The sequence below is a fragment of the Dendrobates tinctorius genome, unplaced genomic scaffold, assembly GCF_039654945.1.
Source record: "Dendrobates tinctorius isolate UK_male_01 unplaced genomic scaffold, ASM3965494v1 ptg000022l, whole genome shotgun sequence".
NCBI lineage: Eukaryota > Metazoa > Chordata > Amphibia > Anura > Dendrobatidae > Dendrobates > Dendrobates tinctorius.
The window spans coordinates 22159384-22178399 of NW_027361690.1; the positions used below are offsets into that span (position 1 = coordinate 22159384).

Below are 19016 nucleotides of genomic sequence, written 5' to 3' on the forward strand. Positions count from 1 at the left end.
TTTTACATCAAGGATCTATGGCAGGACATGGATGGAAGAAATTTCTGAAATTTTCAGGGCAGCCGTTAGTGGATGAGGCCCTGGTGGGGGTTCATTCTAGAGTTTCTGCAGTCGAGGTTGGAACCAGAGTTAGCAACTAACACTCTCAAGGTACAGGTATGGGCCTTGGGTGCCTTTTATAATTGTAACCTAGCAACAAATAAATGAGTGTCTCGGTTTATAAAATCATGTAGTAGGTCCAGACCGGTTAAAATCCCAAAAATTCCACCGTGGGACCTGATCCTAGTTTTAGAGGTGCTAACTAAAGACCCATTTGAGCCCTTACAGGTTTTATCTGCAAAATTCCTCACACTTGAGACTGTTTTACTAGTGGCTCTAACATTGGCTCGCAGGGTGAGCGATATACAGGCCCTGTCCATATGCACCCCTACACACAGGTGTATGACGATAGAATTGTTTTAAGGCCGGACCCGGCCTATCTTCCCAAAGTGGCTCTTAAATTCCATAGGAGCCAAGAGATTACTTTGCTCTCCTTTTTGTAACAACCCTAAAAATCCATGTGAGGAAAAATCCCATGCCTTAGATGTGAGGAGGTCCATGTTGGAGTACAGTTGTGGCCAAAAGTATTGACACCCCTGCAATTTTTTCAGATAATACTCAGTTTCTTCCTGAAAATTATTACAAACACAAATTTTTTGTTATTATCTTCATTTAATTTGTCTTAAATGAAAAAACACAAAAATAATTGTCCTAAAGCCAAATTGGATATAATTTCACACCAAACATAAAAAAAGAGGGTGGACAAAAGTATTGGCACTGTTCGGAAAATCATGTGATGCTTCTCTAATTTGTGTAATTAACAGCACCTGTAACTTACCTGTGGCACCTAACAGGTGTTAGCAATAACTAAATCACACTTGTAGCCAGTTGACATGGATTAAAGTTGACTCAACCTCTGTCCTGTGTCCTTGTGTGTACAACATTGAGCATGGAGAAATGTAAGAAGACCAAATAACTGTCTGAGGACTTGAGAAACCAAATTGTGAGGAAGCATGAGCAATCTCAAGGCTACAAGTCCATCTCCAAAGACCTGAATGTTCCTGTGTCTACTGTGCGCAGTGTCATCAAGAAGTTTAAAGCCCATGGCACTGTGGCTAACCTCCCTAGATGTGGACGGAAAAGAAAAATTGACAAGAGATTTCAACGCAAGATTGTGCGGATGTTGGATAAAGAACCTCGACTAACATCCAAACAAGTTCAAGCTGCCCTGCAGTCCGAGGGTACAACAGTGTCAACCCGTACTATCCGTCGGCGTCTGAATGAAAAGGGACTGTATGGTAGGAGACCCAGGAAGACCCCACTTCTTACCCCGAGACATAAAAAAGCCAGGCTGGAGTTTGCCAAAACTTACCTGAAAAAGCCTAAAACGTTTTGGAAGAATGTTCTCTGGTCAGATGAGACAAAAGTAGAGCTTTTTGGGCAAAGGCATCAACATAGAGTTTACAGGAGAAAAAAAGAGGCATTCAAAGAAAAAAACACTGTCCCTACAGTCAAACTTGGCGGAGGTTCCCTGATGTTTTGGGGTTGCTTTGCTGCCTCTGGCACTGGACTGCTTGACCGTGTGCATGGCATTATGAAGTCTGAAGACTACCAACAAATTTTGCAGCATAATGTAGGGCCCAGTGTGAGAAAGCTGGGTCTCCCTCAGAGGTCATGGGTCTTCCAGCAGGACAATGACCCAAAACACACTTCAAAAAGCACTAGAAAATGGTTTGAGAGAAAGCACTGGAGACTTCTAAGGTGGCCAGCAATGAGTCCAGACCTAAATCCCATAGAACACCTGTGGAGAGATCTAAAGATGGCAATTTGGAGAAGGCACCCTTCTAATATCAGGGACCTGGAGCAGTTTGCCAAAGAAGAATGGTCTAAAATTCCAGCAGCAAATATGAACCTAGCACTCAACTTAAAGGTATTTGTAAGGCGGTTTATTGTAGTACACGAAAAAAGACGTTTCGGTCAATGTGACCTTCTTCAGTTATGAGGAGAATGATCTCTCTAAGGTAATGAGCTTGTCAGTATATAGGAGAGGGGCAACCGTGCCTCCAGATGGCCGGTGGACACCGCATCTGGAGGCACGGTTGCCCCTCTCCTATATACTGACAAGCTCATTACCTTAGAGAGATCATTCTCCTCATAACTGAAGAAGGTCACATTGACCGAAACGTCTTTTTTCGTGTACTACAATAAACCGCCTTACAAATACCTTTAAGTTGAGTGCTAGGTTCATATTTGTTGCTTTAACGGTTTGGGAACCTAACCTTAGCACCATCTTGAGTTGTGCTCACGGTGTTCTTTCTATAAAATTCCAGCAGAGCATTGTAAGAAACTCTTTGATGGTTACCGGAAGCGGTTGGTCACAGTTATTTTGGCTAAAGATTGCAACCAAGTATTAGGCTGAGGGTGCCAATACTTTTGTCTGGCCCATTTTTGGAGTTTTGTGTGAAATGATCAATGTTTTGCTTTTTGCTTCATTCTCTTTTTTGTGTTTTTTCATTTAAGACAAATTAAATGAAGATAATACCAAAGAATTTGTGATTGCAATCATTTTCAGGAAGAAACTGAGTATTATCTGACAAAATTGCAGGGGTGTCAATACTTTTGGCCACAACTGTATATGTCCATGACCAGTCAGTGGAGGAAAGACCAGTCCCTATTTTTAGCCTTTCAGGGTAGCAGAAAGGGGGTATGGAGTGTCCAAGGGTACCATTGCTAGATGGATCAGGGATGCCATTAGTTTTATCTTGTGACCAGTGGTGCTCCAGTTCCTGAAAGCATCAAGGGTCACTCCACCAGAGCCATGGCAACCTCCTGGGCAGAAAAGGCGGTGGTATCAAATGATCAGATCTGTAAGGCTGCTACCTTGTCCTCACAATCAACTTTCTTTAAGCATTACAGACTGAATCTGACCTCTTTTACTGACTTGACTTTTGGTGGACTACCGCTTGCAGCATCCTTCTAATTCTCCAGAAGTCTTCAGGTTTGCTTTCTTGGGTGAAGGGAAAACATCAAGGTTACTTACCAGTAGCCAGTTTTTCCAGAACCCATATACCCCCCACCCCTTCTCACCTTATGGGTGTGCACTATAGTTTGGGTGTTTTATAATGTGGTGTTGGTTATGTGTGTAAATTAACCCAGAGGTCCATTCATGCTCTGTAACCCAACTGAAGCGGGGGAGAGGTACCACCCTTTTATTTCAGTGGGTTCCCTGTCCTGGCTGGGCTGATCCATCTCTCAAGTGTGCTGTCATGGGTTCCGGAAAAAACGGCTACCGGTAAGTAACTTTGGAATTTTTAATGTATGAATGGGCAAAGTCTGCCAAATTGGGAGTCATCCTGACATGTTACTGCTTTCTCTTCTGATGCAGAGAGGCATGTCCAAAACAGGGACTCCCCTGTATGACATTCATATCCATTTAAAGGGGTTTTTCTTAGTCTAAGATCTATAATTCAAAATGTACTTTATTCGTGGGAAAACCCCTTTAAGTTCAGACATATTGTGTATTTCTGTTCAAGATGTTCCCATTCTCTGTAGTAGTGTGATTCCAGTGGCTGAAATTCAATTCATTTTTATGACATATCTGAGCAACATGGCCTACAATGTAATTTTAGGGACATTTTATTTGGTACTTTGTGCTAAACGCCGCCACTTTGAAAATTGGCCTTTGGTTCAGGTTACATTTCAATTTAAGTAAAGGGTGCAGTGAAGCAAATGTCAAAACCTTTTTAAGTTGTGTACCTTTTGAAATTGTGTATTACATGAAAGCTTTGCAGAACATTGTTGCGTTCTTAATCTAGATTGCATGTTTGAAAAGGGAACCAACTTAAATTAACACGTGCTTGATCTGACAAAAGTGAGAGGCGACAGACACAGCATAAGATAGAGGAATGTGAAAGCATATGTTTGTTTTCTTTACATGCAGTTATGCTGCTTTATTTGCCATGAACTATATGACTTTGATTTCCATACTGTGATGAAATTGAGGATGATGGTTACATCTGTATTGGACGTATACAAATATGAAATCATGAAAAGGAGAACGGAACTGAAATATTCATCACAAGGGACAATGATTTATTTTTGCAACCTGCCCTACACATGTAAAAACATTGGATTAATTTAACATCTGTTATTTACCACTGTATTTTCTTGCTTACCCACAGTGTTTCATTTCACGTGGTCTGCGACAATGCATGTGTAGTACTACAGAAGAATGTGCCATGTGGCAACAGAAATCAATAGCTGGCTATTGGGCTAGTTTACCTTAATCTCATGGGGCCAATAAAAGATAATGGATTGTGGTATTACACAGGGCTGTGGAGTCAGTAATCCAAACCTGCGACTCCGACTCCTCAATTTCCCTTACACCGACTCCACGACTCCGACTCCCACATATATTGCTTATATTTAAGTGAAAAATGTATTGTAGTACAATGTGAACATCAGACATTTAATCATTTTTATGATACAATAATCAATATATTTAGATAGAACATAATATATATTTATTAGAATACAACTTTAGAACACAAAAAACTGTAATAAGTTGTAAATATGTAATATCGATTACACACATATATATTGTGTGTGTGTGTGTGTGTGTGTGTGTGTATATATATATATATATATATATATATATATATATATATATATATACACACACACACACAGTGGGGCAAAAAAGTATTTAGTCAGTCAGCAATAGTGCAAGTTCCACCACTTAAAAAGATGAGAGGCGTCTGTAATTTACATCATAGGTAGACCTCAACTATGGGAGACAAACTGAGAGAAAAAAATCCAGAAAATCACATTGTCTTTTTTTTTTTCATTTTATTTGCATATTATGGTGGAAAATAAGTATTTGGTCAGAAACAAAATTTCATCTCAATACTTTGTGATATATCCTTTGTTGGCAATGACAGAGGTCAAACGTTTTCTGTAAGTCTTCACAAGGTTGCCACACACTGTTTTTGGTATGTTGGCCCATTCCTCCATGCAGATCTCCTCTAAAGCAGTGATGTTTTTGGCTTTTCGCTTGGCAACACGGACTTTCAACTCCCTCCAAAGGTTTTCTATAGGGTTGAGATCTGGAGACTGGCTAGGCCACTCCAGGACCTTGAAATGCTTCTTACGAAGCCACTCCTTCGTTGCCCTGGCGGTGTGCTTTGGATCATTGTCATGTTGAAAGACCCAGCCACGTTTCATATTCAATGCCCTTGCTGATGGAAGGAGGTTTGCACTCAAAATCTCACGATACATGGCCCCATTCATTCTTTCATGTACCCGGATCAGTCGTCCTGGCCCCTTTGCAGAGAAACAGCCCCAAAGCATGATGTTTCCACCACCATGCTTTACAGTAGGTATGGTGTTTGATGGATGCAACTCAGTATTCTTTTTCCTCCAAACACGACAAGTTGTGTTTCTACCAAACAGTTCCAGTTTGGTTTGATCAGACCATAGGACATTCTCCCAAAACTCCTCTGGATCATCCAAATGCTCTCTAGCAAACTTCAGACGGGCCCGGACATGTACAGGCTTAAGCAGTGGGACACGTCTGGCACTGCAGGATCTGAGTCCATGGTGGCGTAGTGTGTTACTTATGGTAGGCCTTGTTACATTGGTCCCAGCTCTCTGCAGTTCATTCACTAGGTCCCCCCGCGTGGTTCTGGGAATTTTGCTCACCGTTCTTGTGATCATTCTGACCCCACGGGGTGGGATTTTGCGTGGAGCACCAGATCGAGGGAGATTATCAGTGGTCTTGTATGTCTTCCATTTTCTAATTATTGCTCCCACAGTTGATTTCTTCACTCCAAGCTCGTTGGCTATTGCAGATTCAGTCTTCCCAGCCTGGTGCAGGGCTACAATTTTGTTTCTGGTGTCCTTTGACAGCTCTTTGGTCTTCACCATAGTGGAGTTTGGAGTCAGACTGTTTGAGGGTGTGCACAGGTGTCTTTTTATACTGATAACAAGTTTAAACAGGTGCCATTACTACAGGTAATGAGTGGAGGAAAGAGGAGACTCTTAAAGAAGAAGTTACAGGTCTGTGAGAGCCAGAAATCTTGATTGCTTGTTTCTGACCAAATACTTATTTTCCACCATAATATGCAAATAAAATGAAAAAAAAACAGACAATGTGATTTTCTGGATTTTTTTTTCTCAGTTTGTCTCCCATAGTTGAGGTCTACTTATGATGTAAATTACAGACGCCTCTCATCTTTTTAAGTGGTGGAACTTGCACTATTGCTGACTGACTAAATACTTTTTTGCCCCACTGTATGTATATATGTGTGTATATATATATATATGTATATATATATATATATATATGTATATATATATATATATATATATATATATATACACTCACTGGCCACTTTATTAGGTACACCTGTCCAACTGTGTGTTAAGACTTAATTTCTAATCAGCCAATCACATGGCGGCAACTCAGTGCATTTAGGCATGTAGACATGGTCAAGACAATCTCCTGCAGTTCAAACCGAGCATCAGTATGGGGAAGAAAGGTGATTTGAGTGCCTTTGAACGTGGCATGATTGTTGGTGCCAGAAGGGCTGGTCTGAGTATTTCAGAAACTGCTGATCTACTGGGATTTTCACGCACAACCATCTCTAGGGTTTACAGAGAATGGTCCGAAAAAGAAAAAAAATCCAGTGAGCGGCAGTTCTGTGGCCGGAAATGCCTTGTTGATGCCAGAGGTCAGAGGAGAATGGGCAGACTGGTTCGAGCTGATAGAAAGGCAACAGTGACTCAAATTGCCACCCGTTACAACCAAGGTAGGCAGAAGAGCATCTCTGAACGCACAGTGCGTCGAACTTTGAGGCAGATGGGCTACAGCAGCAGAAGACCACACTGGGTACCACTCCTCTCAGCTAAGAACAGGAAACTGAGGCTACAATTTGCACAAGCTCATCGAAATTGGACAGTAGAAGATTGGAAAAACGTTGCCTGGTCTGATGAGTCTCGATTTCTGCTGCGACATTCGGATGGTAGGGTCAGAATTTGGCGTAAACAACATGAAAGCATGGATCCATCCTGCCTTGTATCAACGGTTCAGGCTGGTGGTGGTGGTGTCATGGTGTGGGGAATTTTTTCTTGGCACTCTTTGGGCCCCTTGGTACCAATTGAGCATCGTTGCAACGCCACAGCCTACCTGAGTATTGTTGCTGACCATGTCCATCCCTTTATGACCACAATGTACCCAACATCTGATGGCTACTTTCAGCAGGATAATGCGCCATGTCATAAAGCTCGAATCATCTCAGATTGGTTTCTTGAACATGACAATGAGTTCACTGTACTCAAATGGCCTCCTCAGTCACCAGATCTCAATCCAATAGAGCATCTTTGGGATGTGGTGGAACGGGAGATTCGCATCAGGGATGTGCAGCCGACAAATCTGCGCCAACTGTGTGATGCCATCATGTCAATATGGTCCAAAATCTCTGAGGAATGCTTCCAGCACCTTGTTGAATCTCTGCCACGAAGAATTGAGGCAGTTCTGAAGGCAAAAGGGGGTCCAACCCCTTACTAGCATGGTGTACCTAATAAAGTGGCCAGTGAGTGTGTGTGTGTATATATATATATATATATATATATATATATATATAAACACTATGTAAGTGGCATAAAACAGTTTTCAACAAAAGCATGCTAAATAACATTTGTGCAGTCTATGAATTTGTTCTAAGAAATAGAATTGCCTCCATCAGATCCTCCTTCATAGATGACCTCAAATATGACCTAATAATTTTAAGGCTAGAGAACAACCTCTCTACACTAACTTGGGTTGCAGGCAAAGCCGTAACCACATGGGCAAGATCTCTAACAATTTCCGGATATAAAGGAATTGCCTCATGCACAGTCAGTTTTGATGAACGGTTGAATTTTTCTATTTCTTTGAGAGCAAGTGAAACATTTTGCTGAAATATGGTCAATCTGCTTGCTATAGGAGACAGAGTGAAATCTTTTTCCTTGCTGCAACGCTTTGCCTGCTCCATGTCATCCAAATGCTTGTCAAAGTCAAACTCCTCATCTAATGAGGATGAAGATATGGCAGCAGTAGCACTATCAGGACACAAGTCCTCTTGCGCCTGGCAGTCCTCTTGTAGGCCACTCATCTTAACCGCTACCTCAGTCAGAGCTTCTTTTCCTTTAGTCAGCTGTTGATCATCAAGCAGTATACTGTCACTTGGGTCCACATAAACAGCAGCCAGAAAAATTTTATTTTCCAATAGCTGTGTCTCTCTGTTTCATTGAAGCAGAAATGCCATCTGCGATTAAACCTCCTCTTTGGGACAGGGAAAATAGCAGCAGGTGCCAGGGCCCACCGGTGAATCCTCCGGTTCTCCGGTGGACCAGTCCGACGCTGTGTGCAGGGCAGGCACCCCTCCTCTCTCTGGTGAAGATGGCAGAAGACAGGACAGAGGAGGGGAGATTGCCCCCTGCAGTCTGGAGCCGGTGCAGGACGGGAGCACTGCAGCATACAAGTGAGTTTTGATAGGTGCGTGCCCCTGCTTCTGGGGGGGCAGCTGCCCCCCTCCCTCGCTGGCTACGGCCATGATTCACACAGCGTTTTTGCGGATCCGTTTTTTGCAGTAAAATGCAGTGACTCTGGGCATGGGTTTCAAGATATGACATTCAGACACATTGTATTGTGAGGATCCGTTTTTGGGCTGAATGAGCATGTCAGTTTGTGTGCCGTTTTTCTAATCTGCTTTTGCTATTGAAAACATTATCTATGAGCTCAAAAACCTTTCAGGTGATGCGGTTTTTTAAAAAGCTGATCTGCTTTTGCAGCTGAAAAACATATCCTCAAAAAACGCTGCAAAAACGCTGTGTGTGAATGTAGCCTTAGATTAGGAATAGAACAGCCATTTATAGGACATTTCATAACTTTCCCAAATTCCTATGAAAAGATATTCAGCACATTCTGCATTGAACTAATGTACCCAATTTATTATATATTTAAGGAGTCGGTCCATTTTATACCGACTCCACCAAAATGAGCTTCGACTCCACAGCCCTGGTATTACAGGGCTATCAGCATACTTAAGAGCTTTTCCAGGAATACCCATTGATGTCCTATTCTTAAAGACCTTTTACTGAATTTTTAAAATTTAAATGGAGTATTTCCTCCAATTGTTACACTGATTCTGGAACATATTTTTTTCTGTGCCTCCAAGGTAATTGGAAGAGAGATACTCAGTGTAAATTAAAAAAATCCATGAAAGAGTATTTTTTAATCTCTTAAGAATGGGGCGACTTTTCATTTTTTCACTTTCATTTTTTCATTTCTTTCCTCCCCTTCTTCCAAGAGTCGTGCCTTTTTTTTTTTTTTTTTTTAAGTTTCCATAGTCTTAGCCATGTGACGGTATGTTTTTTGTCAAACAAGTGGAACGAATTACCATAGATCATTCACTTTGCCATACTGAAAAATGGGAGAAGAATTTCAAGTGCTGTGAAAGGTTGAAAAGAAAAAAAATCCACAATTGTTGTTTGGGTTTTTTTATTCACAGCATTCATTGTGCTGTAAAAATTTCATGGCAATGTGTTTTTCCAGGTCAGTAAAATGTCAGTGATAACAAACTTGTTTTTATTTCAGTAGTGAAACAAAATTTGACATTTAAAAAATAAATATTAGGTTTGTTTTGCAATTTTCTGAGTCCTGTAACTTTTTTATTTTACGTGAATGGAGCTGTGTGAAGGCTTGTTTTGTGCGAGAAGAGCTTAAGTGGTCGCCAGCTTCAAGTTTTTTAACCCCTTAATGACCAAGCCAAATTTTTCAATTCTGACCAGTGTCACTTTAAGTTGTATCCAAGGGGTATCGTTTCTCCTTGCGGAGAGTGACATGTCAAGCATGCTGACTTGAGGAAACTTTCAAGCCGCAATGCTACTCTGGAAAATATGCAAATTGTTTTGTTTCTTCAGAGAGGAATAGAACTAGAACTCTAATGCCACCTATAGGAAGTAGCAATCCTAAAAGTCAATGTCGACCCTTTAACGAGCCTTGTCACATGACTTAGGAGAAAAGCCAAAACCAAAATCTCAATTTGCTCTCTGAAGAGACAATTTGCACTTGACATATTGTACTTCATGGTAGTGGTAAAATTTATTTGATATGACTTGCTTTTATTTATGAAAAAAATGGAAAGTTGGCAAAAAAATTTAAAATTTAGCAATTTTCAAACTTAATTTTTGTGCCCTTAAATCAGAGTTATGTCACACAATAGCTCATAAATAACATTTCCCGCATGTCTACTTCACATCAGCATAATTTTGGAAACATAATTTTTTATTTGTTAGGAAGTTATAAGGGTTAAAAGTTGACCAGCGATTTCTCATTTTCTAACAAAATTAAAAAATCATTTTTTTCATTTGTGACCACATCACATTTGAAGTAACTTTGAGGGGCTATATGACAGAAAATACCCAAAAGTTACACCATTCTAAAAACTGCACCCCTCAAGGTGTTCAAAACCACATTACAGAAATGTATTAACCCTTCAGGTGCATCACGAGAACTGAAGCAATGTGGATGAAAAAAATTAACATTTAACTTTTCTTTTTTTCACAAAAAATGTACTTTAGACCCAAACTTTTTTATTTTGATAAGGGTAACAAGAGAAATTACACAACACATTTTGGGGTCCATTTTCTCTTGAGTATGCCGATACCCCTTATATTGGAGAAATCCATTGTTTGGGCGCACAGCAGGGCTTGGAACGGAAGGAGCACCATTTGACTTTTTAACGCAAAATTGGCTGGAATTGAGAGTAGACGCCATGTCGCGTTTGGAGAGCCCCCAATGTGCCTAAATTGTAGAAATCCCCCACAAGTGACCCCATTTTGGAGACCATACCCCTCTTTGATTTTATCCAGGGCTAAAGTGATTATTTTTAGCTTACAGGTATGACACAGAATTTGATAAAATTAGGTTGTCATATTGAATATGTCATTAGTGTTGAGCGCAAGTGCTTGCTACTCCAGTTTGCATCGAGTGCTCAGGTATGCGCCGAATATCGTGGATACTCAAGTAACATACTCGCATCCCTGCCCCGCATGTTTTGCGGCTGTTAGACACCAAAAAAAAACATGCGGGGATCTGCAATACTCCATGCATACCCGAGCGTCCAATGCAAACTTGAGTAGCGAGCTTTTGCGCTCAATAGTAGCCGTCATATCGTCAAAAGGTACCAATAGGGAAAAATTCCCTATTGTTGCCGGGTACCGGCTGACTGATCTCGGTGGGCGCACTGCTCATGTGCCTGCCATTTTTTTTAGGAAGATGACACCGGGGAACGAAGCCGGAGGTATCGGGGGAGCTCGGTTGACCCTATTTCTCTCTTCTCTGAAATGTTAGATCATATCAGAGGAGAGAGAAATACATTTTAAATCAGAAATTTTTTTGTGATCACTGTTATTCGGTGAATAATGGCAATCACGTGACATGGGATCATAACAAAAGGGTCCTGATGATATTCTCCAGGGTCTCAGCTACCCCTGGTTAGATTAGTGTTGGTTGCCGGTTATGTAGCACAAATGAGCCCCTGTCCACCCGCTGCATAAGCTGGTTCAGCATTATATGCACTACTCTATGGGTTTGGCTAAAACCTCTTGAAAAGGATCTAAGTTATAGATACTAGTGACAGTGTTCTGTGCCATTAGCCCCAAACCCCTTGATAACTGTTCCTATGGTGAAACATGTTTGTAGTTTAATTTAGGCTCCTCTGATCAACTGGTGATGGTGTCCACTGCAGCTACAATATCTGCATAAGAACATATATATTTCATTTATATATAATGAGATGTGCATATATGCCTGCATTATGAACACGTTTAATATAGGCTCCTGCGATCAACTGGCGATAATGTCCACTGCAGCCACAATATCTGCATAAGAATATACGGTAATACATACTGGACAGCAGACATTTATGTGGATGTTTGAATGCACTTTTAGGATGGATGCAAACATCTGTTTGAGTGTTACCAACTGAGAGAAATGCTATCATTTGAGACAGATTTTTATTTTTTTTTGCTGTTAGGTGTCATCCTAGTTGCATTATTTTTTTTTTCCATCTCTTTTGTTTCCTGAAGCAGATAGTGTTTGAACTTTTTTGATCTACTGACTTTTAACTATGTATTTGTTAAAAATGGATGAAACCAGGTTGGAAAAAGTCTGTTTTCCCAGTTTCATCCGTGTCTCACGGATCCTTATAGACTTTAATGGTTGAGTCTTATCCACAAAATGGGTGAGAATTAACCATACTCTGAGAATCACGGAGCAGAAACGCAGATCTGTTTTTAAAAGTGATGTGTGTTTTGCTCAATGTAACTGTAAATCAGTGTGTGGCCTGTAAAAAAAAAAAAAAAAAAAAAACGCTTTTACCCACGTCGAACAACGTAAAACAGCGTAAAAAAATTCAAGACGGTTCCTTAATTGCTGTTTACTTGTTCATTCTGTTTCCCAAAAGAAATTATAAAATGTTATGTACCCTCAAATGTCACCATAAGAAACTTCAGCTCATTCTGCTGAAAGCAAGGACGCATTCAGATCTTTTAATAAAAAAATGATCTTACAGATTATTAATAGCTCAAAGATGCTAGGACAGTGACATGGACTTAAAAATCAAGTAAAATTCAGTCTCACAAAGCCAAATTTCCCTCCTTTCTGGGGCAAGATCCACCACTCTATACACAGAGCAGTGACTGAAACTGTGCTGGCGCCATCCCTATCACTTGAAGCCGAATGCTGCCAGGGAGAATAAAGTTAATTTCCTCTCTGCAGTGGACCTCGTAGTGCCTGCTCTGCACGGTGTCACAACACTAGTAACCTACAGATTATCCCCATATCTGCAGGTTAATAGCACCAGTTTACATGACTGGTTCCCTTAAGGGGTTAATATTGAAGATATCTTGACCTTTAAGCTGTTAATAAGCACTGATCCAGGATGCATTCTGGTTTTCCAGTTCTTAAGAGCAATAACGGGTTAATCAGAAAGCTTTTTTTTTTTCCTGAAGATTAAATGAGCAAATTTAATGCATGCAAAACAAGGTCTTGGTAAGCATAAAAATTCATTCTAAGCCAGCCAAAATTTGTTTATTTGATCAGCAAAAATAATACTTAGGAAGAATGTAGAGACAAGAATGTGTGGTTTTCCTGCCCAATTTTTGCTTTTTCTAAAAAAAAAAAAAAAAAAAAAAATTATTACTTTTAACCCTGTCAAAGTGGAGTAAAGTTTGGTACCCACTTTCTGCTTGTCAGTATTTGCCAGTACAAACTATTTCTTGATCCATTATGCAATTTGTTTCTGTACATTTTTTTTTTTGTGCAGTACTTCATCACTTAAAAAAAAATCTATAGCATTTTACATGCACAAAATTCATTCAATAAAAATAATTTATTTGAGTAAACCATACCTGATTCCGATGACAGATTTCATTCTTTTAAATGATTCATACAGTTAGGCCCAGAAATATTTGGATAGTGACCGAGTTCGTGATTTCAGCTCTACATGCCACTATTTTTTATTGAAAATGAAACAACTGAGATGCAATTGAAGTGTAGGCTTTCAGGTTTAATTAAAGGGGCTGAGCAAAAATTACCTGTGAAATGTTTAGAAATTGTAAACATTTTTCTACAACGCCTCCTCGTTTCAGGTGCTCAAAAGTAATTGGACAAATTAACTTTATCATAAAGAAAATGTAATTTTTTTTTAATACTTCTATAGAGAATCATTTGCAGGCAATGACTTCCTTAGGTCTACAAGCCATGGACGTCACTGGGTTTCCTCCTATATGATGTTTTGCCAGGCCTTTACTGCAGCTTACTTTCAGTTGTGGCTTGTTTATGGGTAGAAGTTCTTTTTGTTTTGTTTTTTGTAAACTTTTTTAGTGTCTGAACAAGTGCCACCACCTTTTACAACTCATATACTGCATTCCTCAAAGTGGTCTATTGTTTTCAACTCCCCCCCCCCCCCCCTGTATAACCCCAATAATACTTTATGAATTACTCTCTCACTGTATGTGTTAAACGGATAGTTTGGTCCCATGGGCATCACTGCTGCTGTGTCTGTCCCTCCTCTCTACTCATAATGGCCATGCTCTTTGATGTTGATGATTCGTCCTACATCATCCACATTGCCTAATGAAATCATGCGCCTATGCAGTAGCTTTGCCAGCTTACACAGGCGCACTTTGCTCCACTCTACTGGTTCCACTGAACCAGACCATCTGATTTACATACTGTACAGCACAGGAGCAATTCAAATGGTATTTTGGGGGGTATTCAAGGAGAGTCGAGAGACAATAGACCACTTTATGGAATGCAATACAGGAGCAGTAAAAAGTTGTGGCATTTGTTCAGAGACTGAAAAACTGGTGACAGATTCCCTTTTAAGCATGTGAAATGCATGCTCAATGGGGTTGTGATCTGGTGATTGGTTGAATCTGAGCAGAAAGTATAGCCATGTACACTTCCGTAATTCACTTCCTAATTCATCGGCTGATTCTGTCTTCACTCACATTATCATTAAACACTAGTGAGCCAGTGCCATTGGAAGCCATGCATGCCCATGCCATCAAACTGCCACCATGTTTTACAGAGGATGTTGTGTGCTTAGGATTATGATACATTCCAAGCCTTCTCTATATTTTCTTATCATTCTGGTACAGATTGATCTTGGCTTCGCCTGTCTCAAGTAATGATTTTCCCTAACTGTTCTGGCTTCTTTAGACACTTTTTGGCAAGTGTAATCTGGCATTCCTATTTTTAAGGCTGATTAATGATTTTTGACTTGTCTTGAACCCTCTGTACTTTCTTTCTTGAAGTGTTCTTTTTACGGTAGACTTAGACATTGAAACACCAACTTCCTGGGGAGTGTGCTTTACTTGGGTGGATATTGTGAAGGTATTTTTCTTCACCATGTAAAGGATTCTGCGAGCATCTATTACTCTTGTCTTCCATGGACGTGCAAGCCTTTTTGAGTTCCCAATCTCACCAGTGCTCTTTTTTTTGTACAGTGTTGCAAACTGTTCATTTGGCTACTCCTAACGTTTCCACTATCTCTCTGATTAATTTCTTTTTTCAGCCTAATGATGATCTGTTTCGCTTCCATTGAGAGCTCCTTTGACCCCATGTTTTGGTTTTACAGCAATAGCTTCCAAATGCAAAAGCCACAACTGTAATCAGCTCCAGACCTTTACCTGCTTTATTGTTGACGGATCAACGAAGGATTGCCCATGCAGTCTAATAATGAGCTTTTGAGATAACTGTCCAGTTACTTTTTGTCCCTTTTTAAAAAGAAGCAGCTACATATTAAAGAGTTGTAATTCCTAAACCCTTATCCTAGTTAGGATGTGAATACCCTCAAATTAAAGCTGAGAGTCGGTACCTTATGCCCATATTGATTATATAACTATATCTTAAATATGTTTTTGTAAATGGCTGAAATGCTTAAACTTGTCACTGCTCAAATTTTTACCCACTGTCAGGATTTCCCTCTAGCGATTTGACTACAGGCATTTACAGTCTGATTAGCGTCTCTCATTTGACCATTCAAAGAAGCAGAAATACTTGTAAGTTACATACTTGCAGGTCATGTGATGACCGCTCAAGATGGCAATAGAGAGGAATACTCACAGCATGTACATTGCACATTATCTGGATTTGGCAATTTGTAGTCACACACAATGACTGCAAAATTTTAGGTGAAGTCCAGAAAAAACATATTAAGTCAAATAGTAATTCACATCTTTTTCTTTTTTTTTTCTTATCTCACCTGCTCTAGGGTTAGTGAGTGTTGAATTGACAGAACGAAAGACTTGCTTTTGGCGACATCAAAAAGGATCACCTGAGACTTACCTTTCAACAATAGAAGCAATTTACTACTTTATGGTGGACTTTCATATGCAAATCCTAGAGAAGGACTACAATGGTGAATATGACAATCTCCTTTTTTTCTTCTCTTTTATGTACAAGCTTATCAGAGATGCCAAGCAGGCTGCTGGAAAGTTGTAGCGCATTTTATGGACAAGTAATTTAGGAATTGGTCATATGGTCATCAACATAAATGTGTAAGTTTTGTATCCATATTTTAACCCTTATTTTCCAATAAAAACAAGGACTACCAAGATGAATAATAAAACCATTTTATTCTTTAACATATTTGTTTGTGTTTTTTCTCTTACATATTTTAACTAAAGCACCACTCCAGCATTTTTTTTCATTGCAGCGCTGAAGTGGTGCTGCTAACATAAGGTCCCTGCACCTAATATTATACTCACTACACACACTTCAGCTCTCCCGGCGCTGCCATTTTGTGACTACAACTTCTGACTGACCAGAAGTCAGAGATAGCGGTCACAAGCACTCAATGTAGGTCTAAGAGAACCAGAACAAGGCTGTTGTAGACTTGCATTGAAAAGTGACCTACTCCTCACTTCAGCAAACACTGGAGCGATCCGGCAGGTTACAAACTGGTGGAGACTGACCAGAGCGGCTCAGATAATGGCAGAAAATTGCGGATGGTAAGTATAAGGCTAAGTACAGAGGCCTTATGTTAGCGCCACTCCAGCACTGCAATACAAAAAAAAAAAAAGCTGGAGTGGTGCTTTAAACATTCAGTAGGACATGCATGACATATTCTTTCAACATTGCACATGAGAGTACCTAACTTTGTCTTCAGAGGGTTACACTCATTAAAAATGTTACGGTATTTGGAAACTTAAGTAATTACAGTATGCTACTCAGTGACTTTAAAATTATGTACTGATATATAGCTCCCTTGTATTTGTCAAATTTCTTCTTTACTATTTAGAATGGTTTATTAGGCTAGGTGAGACTGTTACATTTGATGGATGTGTCCCAAAAATAGAAAGTTCAGCATTAGGGTACTGTTATGTACAAAATAATAGTGTTTGACCCCTTCCCGATATGTGTCGTACGTACAGAGCTGCATTCCTGCAATCCGCAGTACATGTATGGGGCCGCGATCACGCGGACTCACGCTGAGTGCCGCGGCCATCGGCTGCGGGTGTCCGCTCTATGTGAGAGCTGACTCCCTGCAGCATCACCCACGATCGGTGTTAGCCCCGATCGCAGATTTTTAACCCCTTTGATGCCACGGTCAATAGTGAGTGAGCTGCCTGCTCCCATCAGCACAACGCGATGCAATCCTGTTGTGCTGATGGTCTCCATGGTGAACAGCGGCCACTAGATGGCTGCGGGGTCCTGCAGGGAAGATGACTTGTGCTTGCTGAAATAAGGACCTAATACACCTCCTTCCTCCCTGTCAGATGCTGCTCTGATGCAGTGCAGAAGCATTGCAGAGTATCAGATCAGTGATCTGTCAGTATAATAATGATGTCCCATAGTTGGACAATGTAAAAAAAAGTTATTAAAAAAGTAAAAATATTTTTAAAAATCCCCAAATTAAGAGCAAAAAATTCCAATAATTAAATGTAAAAAAATTTTAATTTTTTTTTTAACCCCTTACCTACAATTGACGTAATATTCCGTCCATGTGACCATGGACCTAATTACCATGGACGGAATATTACGTCATCGCGATCAGCGGCGCCCACGTGGTGAGCGCCGCTGATCGCGGCCGAGTGTCAGCTAATTATCATAGCTGACACCCGGCACAATGTGTCAGGGGCGGTCACGGACCGCCCCCGACACGTTAACCCCTTGCACACCGCGATCAAACGCGATCGCGGTGTACCGGGGGTTAAAGGGAAGCATCGGCAGGGAGGGGGCTCCCTCCGTGCTTCCCTGAGCCCCCCACGGCAGCGCAATGTGCAGCGCTGCTGCGGGGGACTCCCTTCCTCCAGGCCCCCGAATCCAAGATGGCGACGGGGGCCTTCGGGGGCCTGAGGAAGCTGGCTTCCTCAGTGCCTGCAAAGCGCAGGCATGAGGAAGTCTGCAGCAGTGCCTGTGACAGATCGCTGATCTGTCACAGTGATCTGTGATGTGACAGATCAGCGATCTGTCACAGGACAGTGATGTCCCACCTGGGACAAGGTAATAAAGTAAAAAAAAAAAAAAAAAAAAAAAAGTGTTAAAAATCATTTTAAAAAAATCGCTAAATAAATTAGTTAAAAAAAAAAAAATATTCCCCAATAAATCCATTTTTTGAAAATAAAAGAAAAACAAAACAATAAAAGTACACATATTTGGTATCGCCGCGTCCGTAATGACCTGCCCTATAAAACTGTCCCATTAGTTAACCCCTTTAGCGAACCCCTTAAAAAATAAAAATAAAAAACGAAGCAAAAAATAATGATTTATTATCATACCACCGAACAAAAAGTGCAATAACGCGCGATCAAAAAGACGCATATAAATATCCATGGTACCGCTGAAAACGTCATCTTGTCCCGCAAAAAACGAGCCACCATACAGCATCATCCGCAAAAAAATAAAAAAGTTATAGCTCGCAGAATAAAGCGATACAAAAATAATTATTTTTTATATAAAATTGTTTTCATTGCAAAAAACCGACAAAACATAAAAAAAGACCTAAATGAGGTATCGCTGTAACCGTACTGACCCGAAGAATAAAAACGCGTTATCAATTTTACCGCACGCGGAACGGTGTAAACGCACCCCCCAAAAGAAATTCATGAAAAGCTGGTTTTTGTTCATTCTGCATCCCAAAAATCGGAATAAAAAGCGATCAAAAAATGTCACGTGCCCGAAAATGGTACCAATAAAAACGTCAACTCGTCCCGCAAAAAATAAGACCTCACATGACTCGGTGGGTCAAAATATGGAAAAATTATAGCTCACAATATGTGGTGATGCAAAAACTATTTTTACAATAAAAAGCGTCTTTTAGCGTGCGACAGCCGCCAAACATAAAAACCGCCATAAATCGTAAATCAAACCCCCCGTTATCACCCCCTTAGTTAGAGAAAAATAATAAAACTAAAAGAAAATG

The 19016-nt window shown here is 40.3% G+C and overlaps 1 protein-coding gene across 1 annotated transcript in view; it reads left to right on the plus strand.

The window, feature by feature from the left end:
- DTWD1 (DTW domain containing 1) overlaps positions 1 to 16236 on the plus strand; it is a 69922-nt gene extending 53686 nt beyond the window's left edge. Inside the window, exon 5 of the mRNA XM_073568467.1 lies at positions 15864 to 16236. Coding sequence (XP_073424568.1) covers positions 15864 to 16093 — 230 coding nt within the window. The 3' untranslated portion in view covers positions 16094 to 16236. The remainder of the gene's footprint in view (positions 1 to 15863) is intronic.
- The last annotated feature ends 2780 nt before the right edge of the window (positions 16237 to 19016 follow it).